A 14171-nucleotide genomic window follows, 5' to 3' on the forward strand; every position below is an offset into this window, starting at 1 on the left:
ACTGCAAATATCTGAATATCGTTGGAGCAATTGTATTATGATCGTGAATGTATGTGTGATAATGGGATTTCAATTGTCGAATTTTCAAAAAAAAATTCTTCAAACTTCAATGCATTAATGTGATTTTCCTAATCAAATTATTAAAATACATAGTTTTTTTTAAATTAAAGTGACTGAAACTGTTTTCAGTGGACAATTTAAAATCTATAATATAATATAATTGCAGTTTCTTTATATTTATATGTATGAATACTTAAAATTCTGAACGGCAATAGATATCAGTTTTAGTATATATTTTTTTTTGGTTTTTGCATTTTCAAGTTCTTGGCTTCCTTATTAAGTATGAAGTATCACAAGCTCATTTATCAAAGCGTTATTTTATTTCGCTGTAGCTAATTCATGATATAATCGTACATACACATGTAAGTGCATATATGGACTTGTGCATATACGAGAGTGATTCAATAAGTGCTTTAAAAAGAAATTTTGAAAAAAAATGGAAAAATTCTAGTCAAAATAATCTCCTTTGCTCTCCAGACACATTTGACCCAGCATTGCTGCTACTTATTCTACCCGTAGTAGACCTCCACATTTGACTTTTTGCCCATCAAATTAGTTTTTAATGATTGCTATCGAAGGAGAACAGTCATTGTATATAGCATCCAATCGCTTTTTAATTTGATTGCAAGATTTTCCTTTCCAAAAATAACAATCGAATCTCTGACATATATTACTTAAATAATTGTTTAAATCCGAGGACAAGCTCGCTTCCACGCGTAGTAGAAACAAAAATACGAGTCGGATTGTGTGAGACTAAATAATAAATTGCTCTTGTCATCATTCAATAATGCTAAGTACTTATCCAACCGCCCTAGTATACAAACTTGTGCGAATGAGTTAATATAACATTTCACAATATACATACCTGTGTTTTATATTGTTTTACGTTTTGTTCACATATGTATTTGTAAGCAAAATTAAAATCGGGAATTCACACCAGATGCCACTGAATAATAATTGGGAACATCTTATCTCTTATTTTAATGATATTTTTTGGAAGATTTTCACGCTCTAAAAATGGGCGGATATCGATCGTTGTATATGATAAAAAAAATCTTAACTTGGAGACAGCTAACAAAAAGTCTTTTATGACCTTTGATGATGATGACTTGGATGAAATAACCAACCGGATTCATTGAGGTTATATGTTGCATCCGAAAATCATGTTTACTAATACAGTGGAGCTTTCATAACTCAAACCTCTATTACTCGAATATCTCCATAACTCGAACTTTTGAATTGACAATATCGTTTAGAAATCCAATTTCATACAAATTTGTTTCCACAACTCAAACTTCCTTAACTCGAAGTTCTCCATAACTCGAACTCTTAAATTGGCAATAGAAGTAAAATTTCATAAAAATTTCCTTCCATAAATCTAACTTTTCGATCAGGGCATAATACAAAATTTAAAATTTTACTATCGAATACAGAATTTTATAAGACCCTCTCTATATCGTAAGGAGGCGTACAAAAAATATGATATTACACTTATGGATTGCATAAATCATCTAACAAGGGCATGAGATACAGACGTCAAGATAACAAACAATATTAAACTGCAACAATCAAAATTACAGAATTTATATTTTAAGGTTATATACATAAAACTTTATGCGAAGTAAATATATAAAACTGTATATAAATCTATATTTTACAGCGTTTTAAAAAATTGTAAGTTTTAATGGAAATTCTATAACTCGAAGTCTCTGTAATTCGATTTTTTTATGGATTTTGGTGATTCGAGTTAGAGCTATTTTTTTTTTTTTTTTTTTTTTTTGATAATATTCGCCACATTTATATTTTAGTGAAGTTAATATACATAAATCCACGCCACCTTTACATGGTATGTAGTTGCAATATAAAGAAGAAAAAACCAACATTCATAATTTGTGTTTAATTTATTAAACTACTTAATAATAAAATATTTGTATAATATATATGCATAACTTAATATTATCTTATGTTATAAACATCATATACAATAAAAGTTGCTATGCAAAAGGTATTAACTGCCCTTAGTTAATTGCTGCAGCATTTCGCGTACTGAACGGAATACCAGACGCTCCCATGCTTCACTATAGACCATAGCGTTTTCAGAATTGCCCCAAATAATCTGTTGCACTTCTTCCGGCGTGTGGCTTAAAGGTTCAAAGCAGAAAGGGTGCCAACTATTACCAACTTCTGTCTCATATACAAAAACCCCTTGTATGCGTTCGGGAAGTGCGTTCAAATTAATGTACGTATTCGTCGCCAATTTTAATGTGTGTATTCTATGTGAAAGAAAAAGAAATTGTAAATAGTTACAATTTGGTAGGGAATAATGCAAAAAAAAGGAATAATATCTTACTCGTCCAATTGGTTAATTAACTGTTGGCGTTTATGGACTGCTTCTGCAACGCAGCGTTGAGCTTCGTTTTGTATTTCCGATATGCGATTTTTCCAAATGTCAATCGTTTTCTTCATTTCATCATATTTTTTATTTTCCATTTCTATTTTTTTATTTATTTTTTGAAATCGTGTATTTTGCTGCCGAAACCGTTCTTCCAAGTCCACTAAAAATATTAAATTTAATTAGTATAAACATATAAGCGCATGTTCCACCGCAGAAACACTCACCCAGTTTTTCGTGATATTTATGGCTCAATTTGCTTATAGCAACTTCTCGTTGTTCCAATGCAATTTCCCGATTCACCATCGTTTTGATGCGTTTCCCATAATCATATTTTAACATTTTGAAGTTTAATAACAGAGACAGAAATTTATAAACAAATTATTCGCTTTAAAGCTCGTCGTTATAAAAAATTAATTCAAAATTGTCAAATCTATCAATAGACGCGATTTTCTTTAGCAAAACAAATGAAGCACTGACAGTTTAAAATTAAACAAAACGTGAGCGGCACTGCCATTCACTTTCAGTTTTTCGGGCGCTGCCACTGTGAAGCAGTCAAACAGTGTTTGTCGAGTGTGGTTTTTTATTCAGGTTATTGACATTGTTCATAAAAATATATTGTTATGTTGTTGTTTTCTTACTTTTAATTAAATAAATTTATTTTAATTAATAACCTTTAATGATAAATAATAAAAGACACTTCGCATAATAAAACTTAAGTTTAGTACTTAGCTTGACAATAAAATTAGTATTAACAGGGATCTGGCAACAACGTAAAATTCTTACATCTGATTTTTACATCTTCTGCTAAAAGAGTTTATACGGGCTTTCTGTGAAAATAATAGTTCTTTTAATATTTTTAGTTTAGTTTTTATCAAAAAAAGTTTCTTTTCATTTATATATGCTTATAGCTGCATAAATATATGAGGAATTGTGAAATTTTTACAATATGAGTTCTGATAGCGATGATGAAGGTTCTACCGGTCGTGGCGGTGGAGGGTCGGCTGATAGTTGCGCCGGAGGTGGTTTTGGTTTGGACCTAACAGGTATACTCTTTGGTAACATAGACTCGGAAGGGAAATTGGTAGACGATGAAGCCGGTAATGCATTCGATCCAGAATTTCGTGAAAACATAGCCTCACTGTCCAAGTATGTATATGCGTTTGTTATTTGTTGTTGTTTTTTATTCTCTAATGCTAATTGTTTATTTTACAGATTGGGACTGAATTCAATGCTGAACGAGGTAATTGATACCGAAAAAGATGAAATGGATGAAGTAGATACACCTAAACATCCAATGAGTGATTTTGATGCTCTCAAAGCTGGATTTACGAATAACGATGGCAATGAAGCTGATAACGAAGACGATGGTGAAATTGTCAAAGATGATGATGCTATTGACTATTCGGATATAACAGAGCTGTCAGAAGACTGTCCGCGCACACCTCCCTCAGCTGAACAAAGTTTACTTGAAGATCTTGAGGACGCAATACCCGCCTCAAAAGTCGAGGCTTCAAGTAAGTTATAATGAAATCTTAAAAATAATTTAAAATAATGTAAATATCATATTAGGTATAACCAAAGACGATAAGGAACTAATGCCTCCACCGCTTGCACCAATTCGTAATCTCACGGCAAGCAGCAATAATGTTGATGCTTTAGCTAAAACTAATGGACTGGACAGTTCAAACGCCGATGCGAAATCGGATAAAGGTACGTTTGTTCGAGATATGAAAAATCTCGCAAATTTTTAATATTATTTTTTTCAAATTTAGCGTCAGAACGAAAATTGGACACGCCCTTAGCAGATATGCTGCCTTCTAAATACGCCAATGTGGATGTGAGAGAACTATTTCCAGACTTTCGGCCCGATAAAGTTTTGCGTTTTTCACGACTTTTTGGACCAGGAAAACCTTCTAGCCTACCACAAATTTGGCGCAGTGTGAAGAAAAGAAGGCGGCGACGAAAGCACTCACGTGATCAAAAGGTACATTGTTAGCACAAAAAAGTAATAATATTTATTTAAGCTGTTCTTACAGAGTACCAATAATGGTTCTGATTCCCCAAGTGATTCGGAAGAACCGAAGAAAAAAGGTTTCGGTCTACACTACGGTCCTGACCCAATGCCATATCAATGCGTTTCCGATGACGAAGATAGATTATTGAGCATTACAAATAATGAAGATGTCAAACCCGAGGGACCCGACAGTGGTGATAACAGTGACAATAAGCCCAAAATCGCTGATTGGCGTTACGGGCCAGCGCAAATTTGGTATGACATGTTGGAAGTGCCGGACTCGGGAGAAGGTTTCAATTACGGTTTTAAAACAAAACCGACCGGCACACCACAAAAAGGTGGCAACACAGACACACAAGCATTAGTGCCAGTGGAAGAAGATATCGAAATCAAAGGTGAAGCCATTGCCGACGATGCATTCTTGATGGTCTCGCAGCTGCATTGGGAGGATGAGGTTGTCTGGGATGGCAACGATATCAAAGCGAAAGTACTGCAAAAATTGAACTCAAAAACAATCGCAGCAGGCTGGTTGCCTTCAAGTGGTTCGCGTACAGCCGGCGCATTTAGTCAACCCGGCAAAACAATGCCCGTTTCGGGGAATACAGGAAGTGGCAAAATGCAAGGCGGCGGTTCGTCTAGCAAAAAGGCTAATCAGATGTAAGAAAATAAAGATAAAAAGTGATATATTCGTCAGATATTTAAAATTATTAATATTTCAGCATACAAAGTAAAGCACCCGAAGCAGTGGACGACACCTGGTACAGCATCTTTCCGGTGGAGAATGAGGAATTGATTTATGGTAAATGGGAGGATGAAATCATCTGGGATGCCGAACAGATGACCAAATTGCCGAAACCCAAAGTGCTCACGCTCGATCCGAATGATGAGAATATTATACTCGGTATACCCGATGACATTGATCCATCGAAAATTAGCAAAAATACCGGACCACCGCCGAAAATCAAAATACCACATCCGCATGTTAAGAAATCTAAGATTTTATTGGGTAAGGCAGGTGTGATCAATGTGTTAGCTGAGGACGCGCCACCACCACCGCCAAAGAGTCCCGATCGTGATCCCTTCAACATATCGAATGATTCGTAAGTTGTGACTAAACTATATAATTTCATATAATAGTTTAAACATGAATTTTAACAGCTACTATCAGCCTAAGACTGAGCCAACATTACGACTTAAAGTGGGTGGCGGCAATTTGATACAGCATTCCACGCCCGTAGTTGAGCTACGTTCACCATTTATACCGGTATGCGCATATTAAAGCACCAAAATCTTTTTCTAAACAAATTTGTTTATTATTCAGACATATATGGGTCCAATGAAACTGCGCTCATTCCATCGTCCACCACTGAAACGCTTCTCTCACGGTGCATTAGCATCACCCGGCCCACATCCTGTACTGCCACTGCTGAAATACATCGCCAAAAAGGCCAAACAACGCGAGGTGGAGCGCATAGCGTCCGGTGGTGGCGATGTCTTCTTCATGCGTAATCCCGAAGATTTGAGCGGCAAAGATGGCGATATAATATTATGCGAATTTTGTGAAGAGCATCCGCCTTTGATGAATCAAGTGCGTAGTGTTTTTGCATTTTTAAGCTTTAGCAGTCATTCATATTCTTTTTTCTAAATTTATTTCATTAAGGTCGGCATGTGTTCGAAAATCAAAAACTACTACAAACGCAAGGCGGCCAAGGATAATGGTCCGCAAGACTTCAAATATGGCGAGGTGGCTTTTGCGCATACCAGTCCCTTCTTGGGTATCATACATCCGGGCCAATGCATACAGGCGTTGGAGAATAATATGTATCGTGCGCCGATCTATCCGCACACAATCAATCCGACGGAGTTTCTTGTCATACGCAATCGTAGCAATTTTTGGATACGCGCTATCAATGCCTTGTTTACAGTGGGTCAAGAGTGCCCCATTTACGAAGTGCCTGGTCCGAATTCGAAACGCGCCAATAATTTCACACGTGACTTCTTGCAGGTTTGTTGAAACAGTTATTTTAAAGAAATAAAAATTAATTTTGCTTTTTCCTGCTTTCAGGTGTTCATTTATCGCCTCTTTTGGAAGAGTCGCGACAATCCGCGTCGCATACGCATGGATGATATAAAGCGTGCTTTCCCCGCGCACTCGGAGAGCAGCATACGCAAACGTTTGAAACAGTGTGCCGACTTCAAACGTACCGGCATGGACTCGAACTGGTGGGTTATCAAGCCGGAATTCCGCTTGCCGTCCGAGGAAGAGATACGCGCAATGGTCTCACCGGAGCAGTGTTGCGCATTCTTTAGCATGATAGCAGCCGAGCAGCGCTTGAAGGATGCCGGTTATGGTGAGAAGTTCTTATTCGCGCCACAAGAGGATGACGATGAGGAGGCGCAACTGAAGTTGGATGACGAAGTGAAAGTGGCGCCTTGGAATACCACGCGGTAAGCAAGCAAATCCATTATTTTGTGTATAATTAGTTGTTTCATACATTTTTATAATCTACAGCGCTTACATACAAGCGATGCGTGGCAAGTGTCTGCTACAACTGACTGGTCCAGCTGACCCCACCGGTTGTGGTGAAGGCTTCTCTTATGTGCGCGTGCCTAATAAGCCTACGGTAAGTAACGTCAACTTAAGTGGTCCGTAATGCATTTCTATTAACACCTTTAAACTCTTAAACATTAGCAAACCAAAGAGGAGCAGGAGTCACAGCCGAAGCGCACAGTCACTGGCACCGATGCCGATTTGCGTCGTCTGCCATTGCAGCGTGCCAAAGAGTTGCTGCGTAAATTCAAAGTGCCTGAAGAGGAGATACGTAAACTGTCACGTTGGGAGGTTATCGATGTGGTGCGCACACTCTCGACCGAGAAGGCCAAAGCGGGCGAACAGGGTATGGACAAATTTTCGCGTGGTAATCGGTTTTCCATTGCCGAGCATCAAGAGCGTTACAAGGAAGAGTGTCAACGCATATTCGATTTGCAAAATCGTGTGTTGGCGAGTTCAGAGGTACTCTCCACGGATGAGGATGAGTCTTCAGCCTCAGAAGAGTCTGATCTTGAAGAGCTGGGTAAAAATTTGGAAAATATGCTCTCAAATAAGAAGACATCCACACAACTATCGCTCGAACGCGAAGAGCAAGAGCGTGAAGAGTTGTTGAAAAAAATTATGGAAGATCAAGAGGGTGGCAAGGGCAGCAAATCGAAAGATGGCAAAGACGACAACTCACAGCAACAGGTGTCGAATCCAAATCAAGGTCGTATACTTAAGATTACACGCACATTCAAGGATAGCGAAGGCAAGGAGTATACGCGTGTGGAGATTGTGCGCCGACAGCCCGTGATCGATGCGTACATGAAGATACGCACCACGAAAGATGAGCAATTCATCAAGCAGTTCGCCACATTGGACGAGCAGCAGAAGGAGGAGATGAAGCGTGAAAAACGACGCATACAAGAGCAACTGCGACGTATTAAACGTAATCAAGAGCGCGAGCGGCTCGCAATGCTGGCGCAGAATCAGAAGTTGCAGCCGGGCGGTATGCCAACCTCGCTGGGTGATCCCAAGTCTTCCGGCGGCTCATCGCATAAAGAACGCGATACGCCACACAAGGAAGTCAGTCCGTCGCGCAAGAAGTTCAAGTTGAAGCCGGACTTGAAGCTCAAGTGTGGCGCGTGTGGACAGGTGAGTTTATATATTTTTTAAATATAAAGAATTATAACCTAAAAAAATATTTTTTTTATAGGTTGGTCACATGCGCACCAATAAAGCCTGTCCGCTCTACACTGGTCTACAGGGTCCATCGAACTCCTCTAATGCGAATATTAGCGAAGAGCAGGAGGAGGAAGTGGAGAAGGAGCTCAATTGCGAGGACGATGATTTGGTGAATGTCGATGGCACTAAAGTGACCTTAAGCAGTAAGGTGCTTAAGCGACACGATGATGTGCGCAGACGCACTTTGTTGTTGAAGGTGCCCAAAGAGGCTGTGGGCAAGAAGAAGCGACGCATGGCTGGCGATCTACATTGCGACTATCTGCAACGTCATAATAAGACCGCAAATCGTCGACGTACAGATCCGGTAGTGGTTTTGTCTTCCATACTCGAGGAGATACTCAACGAGTTGCGTTCGATGCCGGATGTGACACCCTTTCTATTTCCCGTTAATGCTAAGGTGTGTATATTTAACCAAGTATATGTGCGTGCTTATATAATGCTGTACTCATATTCTCAATGTAGCTTGTGCCCGACTACTATCGCATTGTCTCCAAGCCGATGGATCTACAGACCATGCGCGACTACATACGTCAACGTCGCTATCATAATCGCGAAGAATTCTTGGCCGATCTTAATCAAATTGTCGAGAACTCTACCCTGTACAATGGTGCACGCAGCTCATTCACGGTTGCTGCTCAACGCATGTTGCAGAGTTGTTTCGAGCTGTTGGCTGAGAAGGAAGACAAGCTAATGCGTTTGGAGAAAGCTATCAACCCACTGCTGGATGATAACGATCAGGTGGCGTTGTCTTTCATTTTCGAGCAATTGCATGGCAAGATAAAGCTGATGCAAGAAAGCTGGCCTTTCCTGAAGCCAGTCAATAAGAAGCAAGTAAGGGATTACTATACGATCATCAAGCGTCCCATGGATCTGGAAACTATTGGCAAGAATGTAGAAGGTAAGTGGTAGTCATTGTAGTGAATGTATGAAAAATAAAAATTTATTTATTTGCTCACAGCGCATCGTTATCACTCACGCGCCGAGTTCTTGGCGGACATTGAGCTCATTGCGGCCAACTGCGAGCAGTACAATGGCAGTGAATCGCGTTTCACTAAGAATGCTAAAGATTTGCTGCTTTTCGCGCGCACGCAACTAGAGGAGGTAGTTAACGGCACTTTTTTTTACAAAATTATTTATATAAAAACTCCTTCATTTTACTAGTTCTCCGATCATTGCACTCAACTCGAGCAAAACATCAGCAAAGTGCAAGAGCGTGCACGTGCCGATGCCGAATTGGATGATACATGGTGTGGTGATGATCAAGACTATGATTTCCCACATCGCACGAGTCGTTCGAGCACGCCGGAAAATGATTTCATCGATGTCGAAGGCAACGAACGTCCATCAACTTCAGCGGCTGCCTTAAATTCCTCTGGCTCAACATTCAATCGCAATTTTGCTGGTGGCATTACCATACCGGCAACGGCTGGTAGTGGCAACGATATGGCACCCCCACCGTCCGATGTGAAACGTGGCCGCGGTCGCCCGCGTAAACAACGCGACACAGTCGAGGAGGGTAAGTACTTGCGTAACCATTCCTTTTTGTATTATCTCTACTCAACTGAATCGGTTAAACGGGCTAATTTTTTATTAATTTTGATTTTCATGCTTTTCTATATGCTATTTTGTAAAATCTACAAAACAAAAAAAAAAAAAATTAACTACCAACTATGGGGTTCTATTCTTGTAACAGGTCACAGTCTTAATGGTATGGGTAAAATATCAAATACTATATCTATATATTGCTCTCTCTTATCTACTATATCATTTATATATTTTTATACGCGCTACTAAATCCATTATTATTTTGAGGTTGTAATATATCGTTTAGTTGTAGGCATGATTTTTTTTATTATGCATAAAAATATAATTCTAATTATTGTTGTAATGGTTGTTCCGAAAGTTAGATAAAGCTTGCAACTAAACGTTACTAAATTTTCTACGTAACGTACCGAACTTTTTATCCAGCCAAGGACGGTTAACTCGGTAGTAATTCTGAAAATTATTTAGGCAATGCTTTCTGTTGCTACAGAATAAGAGTCAGAATTGGTTGCAATCTCTTGTGTGAACACTTAACATTACTCATTGAATTATGAACTGCACTGTTCCCCTCAGATCCCATAAAATATCATCGGAAATGTTTTCGAAGAGACCCCACCTATGTATAGACTCTTGTTTGAGTGAAGTATTGTTGAGTGACATAGAAGGATCTTGCCACTAGACAGTGTCGGAATAACCATTACAACAACAATTTTACATATTCTTTTAGCAATTTGGTTGCTTTTAACCAAGATTTGAAAAAAATGAAAAAATTAACACTTAGAAATACACTTAAAAAAAAAATAGCGTTCGCTTAACCCTTGGCAGTTGCCGCAAAATTTGTTAGTATTGTGGCAATTAAAGATCAAATTGCAGTTTCTCGTGCAAATAATGTTTCTTCTAGTCTATGTACACACTTTATACACGTGTCTAATATTGAAAAAGAAAGCAAAATTTTCGTTTGTCTCAACTAAAAATTTGCTTCGATGTTTTTGTTCACCTAATTTTTCGTCATTTTCGACTTTGCACTTTTTTATTTTTCTTGTTTTTATCTTTCGTTGTTTATTTAGCCCTTTTTGTTTGTTGAAGTTGTTTTGACAATGTTTATCTCACTAGAAAGACACAATTAGATGTAGCTTTTCAAATAAATATTTCTTTAATTAATTACAACAACAACAACAACAACAAATACTTCCATGAGCCAAAACTCTGGGTTAAAAGCGTACACAAATTCTATTTTCTAGTCAAAATAAATGCGAGCGCTGTTAAACGTGGGCGTGGCCGACCCCGCAAGGACAGCCTAGCCTCAAATATAAGTAACCCACAAAATTCCTTTTTGGAAGAAGGTAAGACTAATAATGTACTACTATTTGTATACAAAAACAACAACAACAACAAAAAAAAAACACTCTGCATCACACATTGATGCACTGAATTTTTTTAGGAATGCAAATCTAACAACAACAATTTACACGTATTTATTAAACACAAAGAAAATCAAATTTTTTATGTTTTTTGTTCGACTAAAACACCATATGATTTGCGCTAATTGTTACCCGTTTGGCTTTACACCCTCTTGTTTCGGCTACTTTTGGTTTATGTTTGGTTGATTTGAATTTGAATTTGAATTTGAAATTTTCCCATATTTATTTGTATAACTGTTGTACTTTTGATTTTAGTGGTTTTCGTAGTTTTTGTGCTAGACAAAAAGCTATGCGAATCTTGTGTTTCCTTTACGCCTTTACTTACAACAACAAATTTGTATATACTCTACTCTTACTCTTACTACTACTGTTATTATTATTGCTATTGTTAATATTATTAATTTTTGATTTTGTGGTTATTTCAAATTTTGAAATTTGTTTACTTCAACACGCTAAAAATTACTGTTATTTACTATGCTGTCTACTACTACTACACTTGTTGTGTTTCTATATCTAAATTCGTTGTACAACAACCACACACACAACTATTTGTGCAGACACTTCAATTGCTCTTTAATCACAAATTTATTATTTCACAACAATCAGATTTACAATGCTCCACGGATGATGAGGAGTTCCAGGAGGTCTCAGAGGATGAGAATAACGCCGCCAGCATACTCGATCAAGGCGAACGCATACAACCGAACGGTGTTGGCATGGACGCTGTGGGCGTTATGGGCATGGATCAAATTGATGTGTCGCACATAAAGACAGAGATGAAAATTGAGCCGCCGCAGCTCGCCAATGGTGAGTTAAAGCATTTCTTGCATAATATTCTCAAATTCAATGTGTCAAATTTGTTTAACAAAAAGTCTAACTTGAGCATAGTTCTAAGCAGTTTTACTTTCAATTTGTATGTATGCATTTCAATAAGTGCCTTTAAAGTAATTGCATTTTTTGTTTCTAAATAAATAACACGCTGCTTTGGCAGAGGAAGAAGGTGCAGAGCAACAGTGCGAGGATGACAGCCAACAAGCCGCCGAGGCGATGGTACAACTGAGTGGCGTTGGCTTCTACACACAACAGCAGCAAGGTTTACTGCACATTTCCATTTAACTACCACCGTACACCGAGCTCTGTTCAGCATTTTTATTTTCAATTTTTAATTTGTTTTGAAATTTATACCCTTTATATTTTATTTCGAATTTTACTGCACCGCTCGCCACTGCAAACCTATTAGCATGCTTGTTGCAATTTAGCCGATTTGACTTTTTTATAATTTTGCTTTATTATATTTTCACTAGATGACTCAATGGATTTGGATCCCAACTATGATCCATCAGATTTCTTAAATTTCGGCAATCGTCCTGTCAATAATAATCCGATGGAAGATTTGCAATCAACACAAAATCATATGCAATACGGTAAAGAGGATGATGAAGCGCAGGCACACTACAATCCGAATGCCAGCATGCCTGATGGTGCAATGTCAGCGGAAATGTCATCAATGCCACAGATGCCACTAATCATGCCAAGTCATGATAATGTCGGCATTGATGACGACTTGGCCATATCGGAGAGTGATGAGGAAGATGGTGGTGGTGGTGGTGGCGATATGTCAATGAAGCATGAAGTTTTCAATGATAGCGGTGAAATGGCTAATGATGGCATTGATGCCAATCTGCAAAACAACACAAATGAGCCACAGACTAACGATGGTCAAATGCATATGGATATGGCAAAGCCGGAGCAGCATCATCAACAAGACGATGGTGATGACGATGATTGGTTACACTTCTAAATGCAATGAAATACATGTATGGGTTTTTAAATAACCGTATTTATAAGAATTTAAATAAATTATGTATTTTAATCAAGTTAAAATGTATGTAAAGTAACAACTTATTGTATTCTAAATATAAAATTTTTAATATTACGCTTGCGTATTTTTTTATTCTGTTGAGCTTACACTAAATTGTTAAGCGTATTGCTACCGCGTAGAGTATCTTGATTTGTTCAAGAATAAGCAGTAAAGTTTACAACAACTTCAAATGTCCAGTAACTTTGTCGATATCTTCGACGGTTGCTGGACCAATGGCTAGTACAGTTTTAGAATTTGGTTCGATTTGTGTACGACCAGCGTCACGTATCAAACATGTTGTCAGATTGTGTGCTTCCGCTGCGCGTTTAATGGCCATCATTTCTGGTTCACTCTCAACACGTAGCGCAATTTTAGCACAACCGGTATTCTCCCAAGCACGCACCAAACGTGGATTGCGTTGCACCGCTTTCTGATAGGCACCCACAGCACCATGTCCACATTGTGCACCTATTTTGCCCTTACCCATTTTAAGGTCATTGCGCACCACCAATACCATTTTGTAATTGTTGCTAAAGCTAGCAAAAAACTGCAATAAAAATGTTCATGGTTTATTTAAGTACTGCTTAAAGTTGACTGAAAACTCACACCCTCAGCGGAGGTGGCAGCATCCCCTCGGCCCTGGCTAGTACTCGTGGCACCCGCGTTATCCTGGCTGACATCATGCTTTTTTAGGGCATATTTGTAACCTACGAAAAACGAGAGCAACACAGCGATACCATTGATCACCTGTGTGGTATCCAATAATTTACTGTCGCCCATTTTCATTATGTGCACGTTTAAGCTTTATGGCAAGTGTAACAGAGTCTACTAATTATTGTCACAGGTATTCGTCTGTATAGTACCAATCCTCAATATTAGATGCAGAAGAGCAAAACGTGTGTAAAAGCTGATTTGAAATAAATATTCGCACAGCTTAAAACACAGACTCCGAAATTTTGAACAAATGCACATGAATTTGACATTAAGATATTTCATTCACAATAAACCTTGTTCATATACCGGTTTAGCACTAGCTTGTTGCTATAACAGAAGAATTAAACAACGTCAGCCGTTTTTGGAAGTTATTTATTTAGAGAATC

At 38.2% G+C, this 14171-nt stretch overlaps 3 protein-coding genes across 7 annotated transcripts; 1 reads left to right on the forward strand and 2 right to left on the reverse strand.

Moving 5' to 3' along the window:
- Window positions 1-1942: 1942 nt before the first annotated feature.
- Window positions 1943-2924, reverse strand: LOC105214557 (kinetochore protein Spc25). The gene is made up of 3 exons (XM_011188052.3): window positions 2680-2924; window positions 2411-2615; window positions 1943-2333 (listed from the first exon to the last, which is right to left on the reverse strand). The coding sequence occupies exons 1-3, from the start codon at window positions 2792-2794 to the stop codon at window positions 2069-2071; spliced, it is 585 nt and encodes a 194-aa protein (XP_011186354.2). The 5' UTR covers window positions 2795-2924; the 3' UTR covers window positions 1943-2068.
- A 305-nt stretch (window positions 2925-3229) lies between these two features.
- LOC105214556 (transcription initiation factor TFIID subunit 1) lies at window positions 3230-13146 on the forward strand. 5 transcript variants are annotated; one of them, XM_029041879.2, is made up of 21 exons: window positions 3230-3601; window positions 3668-3969; window positions 4025-4165; window positions 4228-4439; window positions 4492-5126; window positions 5189-5569; window positions 5628-5733; window positions 5791-6057; window positions 6130-6474; window positions 6535-6917; window positions 6982-7093; window positions 7162-8157; window positions 8219-8644; window positions 8710-9145; window positions 9206-9348; window positions 9409-9763; window positions 9941-9955; window positions 11031-11132; window positions 11817-12017; window positions 12202-12303; window positions 12515-13146. In XM_029041879.2, the coding sequence occupies exons 1-21, from the start codon at window positions 3402-3404 to the stop codon at window positions 13009-13011; spliced, it is 6357 nt and encodes a 2118-aa protein (XP_028897712.2). In that variant the 5' UTR covers window positions 3230-3401; the 3' UTR covers window positions 13012-13146. The 5 variants fall into 5 exon arrangements, with proteins under 5 accessions (XP_028897712.2, XP_011186350.2, XP_011186351.2 ...); XM_011188048.3 differs by lacking the exon at window positions 9941-9955; XM_011188049.3 differs by lacking the exons at window positions 9941-9955; window positions 12202-12303.
- LOC105214555 (probable peptidyl-tRNA hydrolase 2) lies at window positions 13031-14144 on the reverse strand. The gene is made up of 2 exons (XM_011188045.3): window positions 13678-14144; window positions 13031-13618 (listed from the first exon to the last, which is right to left on the reverse strand). Exons 1-2 carry the CDS (start codon window positions 13855-13857, stop codon window positions 13247-13249), a joined length of 552 nt encoding a protein of 183 aa, XP_011186347.2. The 5' UTR covers window positions 13858-14144; the 3' UTR covers window positions 13031-13246.
- Window positions 14145-14171: the final 27 nt, after the last annotated feature.

The sequence above is a fragment of the Zeugodacus cucurbitae genome, chromosome 2, assembly GCF_028554725.1.
Source record: "Zeugodacus cucurbitae isolate PBARC_wt_2022May chromosome 2, idZeuCucr1.2, whole genome shotgun sequence".
NCBI lineage: Eukaryota > Metazoa > Arthropoda > Insecta > Diptera > Tephritidae > Zeugodacus > Zeugodacus cucurbitae.

What these genes read in the sequence shown, in the direction of transcription:
- LOC105214557 (XM_011188052.3), bottom strand. Translation starts at nt 2,794, where the DNA reads ATGTTAAAATATGATTATGGGAAACGCATCAAAACGATGGTGAATCGG. An exon ending in TAAATATCACGAAAAACTGG is followed by an intron (nt 2,616 to 2,679) that starts GTGAGTGTTTCT and finishes TAATATTTTTAG; the next exon opens with TGGACTTGGAAGAACGGTTT. An exon ending in TTAATTAACCAATTGGACGA is followed by an intron (nt 2,334 to 2,410) that starts GTAAGATATTAT and finishes TCTTTCACATAG; the next exon opens with AATACACACATTAAAATTGG.
- LOC105214556 (XM_029041879.2), top strand. Translation starts at nt 3,402, where the DNA reads ATGAGTTCTGATAGCGATGATGAAGGTTCTACCGGTCGTGGCGGTGGA. An exon ending in TACGTTCACCATTTATACCG is followed by an intron (nt 5,734 to 5,790) that starts GTATGCGCATAT and finishes TTTATTATTCAG; the next exon opens with ACATATATGGGTCCAATGAA. An exon ending in AGTGTGGCGCGTGTGGACAG is followed by an intron (nt 8,158 to 8,218) that starts GTGAGTTTATAT and finishes TTTTTTTTATAG; the next exon opens with GTTGGTCACATGCGCACCAA.
- LOC105214555 (XM_011188045.3), bottom strand. Translation starts at nt 13,857, where the DNA reads ATGAAAATGGGCGACAGTAAATTATTGGATACCACACAGGTGATCAAT. An exon ending in CTGCCACCTCCGCTGAGGGT is followed by an intron (nt 13,619 to 13,677) that starts GTGAGTTTTCAG and finishes TTTTTATTGCAG; the next exon opens with TTTTTTGCTAGCTTTAGCAA.